This window comes from Lottia gigantea (genome assembly GCF_000327385.1).
Source record: "Lottia gigantea unplaced genomic scaffold LOTGIsca_104, whole genome shotgun sequence".
NCBI lineage: Eukaryota > Metazoa > Mollusca > Gastropoda > Lottiidae > Lottia > Lottia gigantea.
The window spans coordinates 69,185-72,809 of record NW_008706849.1 but is presented as its reverse complement, the minus strand read 5'-3'; the positions used below and the strand labels follow the sequence as shown (position 1 = coordinate 72,809).

General features: G+C 36.5%; 1 protein-coding gene across 1 annotated transcript in view; it reads left to right on the top strand.

The window, feature by feature from the left end:
- Positions 1 to 3,625, top strand: part of LOTGIDRAFT_170779 (hypothetical protein) — a gene marked incomplete at both ends in the record, with an annotated part of 26,434 nt that overhangs the window by 11,559 nt on the left and 11,250 nt on the right. The window contains 6 exons of the mRNA XM_009046627.1: positions 1,950 to 2,087; positions 2,454 to 2,597; positions 2,688 to 2,732; positions 2,823 to 2,966; positions 3,055 to 3,198; positions 3,287 to 3,430. Of these exons, the coding sequence (XP_009044875.1) occupies positions 1,950 to 2,087; positions 2,454 to 2,597; positions 2,688 to 2,732; positions 2,823 to 2,966; positions 3,055 to 3,198; positions 3,287 to 3,430 (759 nt within the window). The remainder of the gene's footprint in view (positions 1 to 1,949; positions 2,088 to 2,453; positions 2,598 to 2,687; positions 2,733 to 2,822; positions 2,967 to 3,054; positions 3,199 to 3,286; positions 3,431 to 3,625) is intronic.

Sequence of the window (3,625 nt, the reverse complement as noted above, 5' to 3'; positions counted from 1 at the left end):
TACTGTCTCTCTCTATTACAGTTTGTGCTCAAGGAGCGTATTGTCTGGCTCTATTACAGTTTGTGCTCTAGGAAAGTACTGTCTCTCTCTATTACAGTTTGTGCTCTAGGAACGTTATGTCTCTCTCTATTACAGTTTGTGCTCTAGGAACGTAATGTCTCTCTCTATTACAGTTTGTGCTCTAGGAACGTAATGTCTCTCTTTATTACAGTTTGTGCTCTAGGAAAGTACTGTCTCTCTCTATTACAGTTTGTGCTCTAGGAACGTAATGTCTCTCTCTATTACAGTTTGTGCTCTAGTAACGTACTGTCTCTCTCTATTACAGTTTGTGCTCTAGGAACGTACTGTCTCTATTACAGTTTGTGCTCCAGGAACGTACTGTCTCTCTTTATTACAGTTTATGCTCTAGGAAAGTACTGTCTCTCTCTATTACAGTTTGTGCTCTAGGAACGAAATGTCTCTCTCTATTACAGTTTGTGCTCCAGGAACGTAATATCTTTCTCTATTACAGTTTGTGCTCTAGGAACGTAATGTCTCTCTTTATTACAGTTTGTGCTCTAGGAACGTACTGTCTCTCTCTATTACAGTTTGTGCTCTAGGAAAGTACTGCCTCTCTCTATTACAGTTTGTGCTCTAGGAATGTAATGTCTCTCACTATTACAGTTTTTGCTCTACGAACGTAATGTCTCTCTCTATTACAGTTTGTGCTCTAGGAACGTAATGTCTCTCTTTATTACAGTTTGTGCTCTAGGAAAGTACTGTATCTCTCTATTACAGTTTGTGCTCTAGGAACGTAATGTCTCTCTCTATTACAGTTTGTGCTCTAGTAACGTACTGTCTCTCTCTATTACAGTTTGTGCTCTAGGAACGTAATGTCTCTGTCTATTATAGTTTGTGCTCTAGGAACGTACTGTCTCTCTCTATTACAGTTTGTAATCTAGGAACGTAATGTCTCTCTCTATTACAGTTTGTGCTCTAGGAACGTAATGTCTCTCTCCATTTTAGTTTGTGCTCTAGGAACGTAATGTCTCTCTCTATTACAGTTTGTGCTCTAGGAACGTAATGTCTCTCTTTATTACAGTTTGTGCTCTAGGAACGTAATGTCTCTCTTTATTACAGTTTGTGCTCTAGGAACGTACTGCCTCTCTCTATTATAGTTTGTGCTCTAGGAACGTACTGTTTATCTCTATTACAGTCTGTGCTCTAGGAACGTACTGTCTCTCTTTATTACAGTTTGTGCTCTAGGAACGTAATGTCTCTCTTTATTACAGTTTGTGCTCCAGGAACGTAATGTCTCTCTATTACAGTTTGTGCTCTAGGAACGTAATGTCTCTCTTTATTACAGTTTCTGCTCTAGGAACGTACTGCCTCTCTCTATTATAGTTTGTGCTCTAGGAACGTACTGTTTATCTCTATTACAGTCTGTGCTCTAGGAACGTACTGTCTCTATTACAGTTTGTGCTCTAGGAACGTACTGTCTCTCTCTATTACAGTTTGTGCTACAGGAACGTACTGTCTCTCTCTATTACAGTTTGTGCTCCAGGAGCGTACTATCCCTCTCTATTATAGTTTGTGCTACAGGAACGTACTGTCTCTCTCTATTGCAGTTTGTGCTACAGGAACGTACTGTCTCTCTCTATTACAGTTTGTGCTACAGGAACGTACTGTCTCTCTCTACTACAGTCTGTGCTCTAGGAACGTACTGTCTCTCTCTATTACAGTTTGTGCTCCAGGAGCGTACTATCACTCTCTATTACAGTTTGTGCGCTAGGAACATACTATCCCTCTCTAATACAGTTTGTGCTCTAGGAACGTACTGTCTCTCTCTATTACAGTTTGTGCTTCAGGAGCGTACTATCCCTCTCTATTATAGTTTGTGCTACAGGAACGTACTGTCTCTCTCTACTACAGTCTGTGCTCTAGGAACGTACTGTCTCTCTCTATTACAGTTTGTGCTACAGGAACGTATGGTTCAGAATGTAATAATTTCTGTCATTGTTTGAACTATGATAAATGTGATGATGTTATAACTGGTCAATGTCCTAATGGATGTCAGACAGGATGGTATGGAGGTAGCTGTAATACTAGTAAGTCTAATTCCATTTTTAGGATTAATTCATAAAAAGGATATAATTCTGTTTGATTAACCAATTCCTCTCTAAACGCCTCTTAACCAGCATTTCACGGGTAATATTGTTGCACGACCTCCAGCCAAAATAACGTAATTTACTATAAATACGGATATAGATGTAGTAAACGATGTAACAAGAGACATTGTAAAGGATCACAACACTGTCATCATATAACAGGACAATGTACTGATGGTTGTAAACTAGGTTATAAAGGAGATGATTGTACATTGAGCAAGTTTTGAATCGAACTGTCTACATTTATCAATGATAAAATATCAAGAAATCTCAGTCACATATAACATTCTTTATATTATATTTCAGGTTGTCAAAGTGGTAAATATGGAGATAGATGTAATCAACGATGTAACAAGAGACATTGTAAAGGATCACAACACTGTCATCATATAACAGGACAATGTACTGATGGTTGTAAACCCGGTTATATAGGAGATGATTGTATATTGAGTAAGTTTTGAATCGAACTGTCTACACTTATCAATAACAAAATATCAAGAAATCTCAGTCCTATATAAAATTCTTTATATTATATTTCAGGTTGTCCAAATGGTGCCTATGGAGATAATGATGATTGTACATTGAGTAAGTTTTGAATCGAACTGTCTACACTTATCAATGATAAAATATCAAGAAATCTCAGTCACATATAACATTCTTTATATTATATTTCAGGTTGTCAAAGTGGTAAATATGGAGATATATGTAATCAACGATGTAACAAGAGACATTGTAAAGGATCACAAGAATGTCATCATATAACAGGACAATGTACAGATGGTTGTAAACCAGGTTATAGAGGAAATGATTGTATAAAAAGTAAGTCTGTCTTGATTTTAACAGAATACATTTCCCTGAAACTTATATGATAACAAGGATTCACAGTCTCAGATATGTTTTATTTTAGAATGCCAGAATGGTGCCTATGGAGATATATGTAGTAAAGGATGTGACAATAGGCAGTGTAAAGGATCACAAGACTGTCATCATATAACTGGAAATTGTACTGATGGTTGTAAACCAGGTTATAGAGGAAATGACTGTATAAAAAGTAAGTCTGTCTTGATTTTAACAGAATACATTTCCCTGAAACTTATATAATAACAAGGATTCACAGTCTCATATATTTTTTATTTTAGAATGCCAGAAACGTGCCTATGGAGATATATGTAGTAAAGGATGTGACAATAGGCAGTGTAAAGGATCACAAGACTGTCATCATATAACTGGAAATTGTACTGATGGTTGTAAACCAGGTTATAGAGGAAATGACTGTATAAAAAGTAAGTCTGTCTTGATTTTAACAGAATACATTTCCCTGAAACTTATATAATAACAAGGATTCACAGTCTCATATATGTTTTATTTTAGAATGCCAGAATGGTGCCTATGGAGATATATGTAGTAAAGGATNGTGACAATAGGCAGTGTAAAGGATCACAACACTGTCCTCATATAACAGGGAAATGTTATAATGG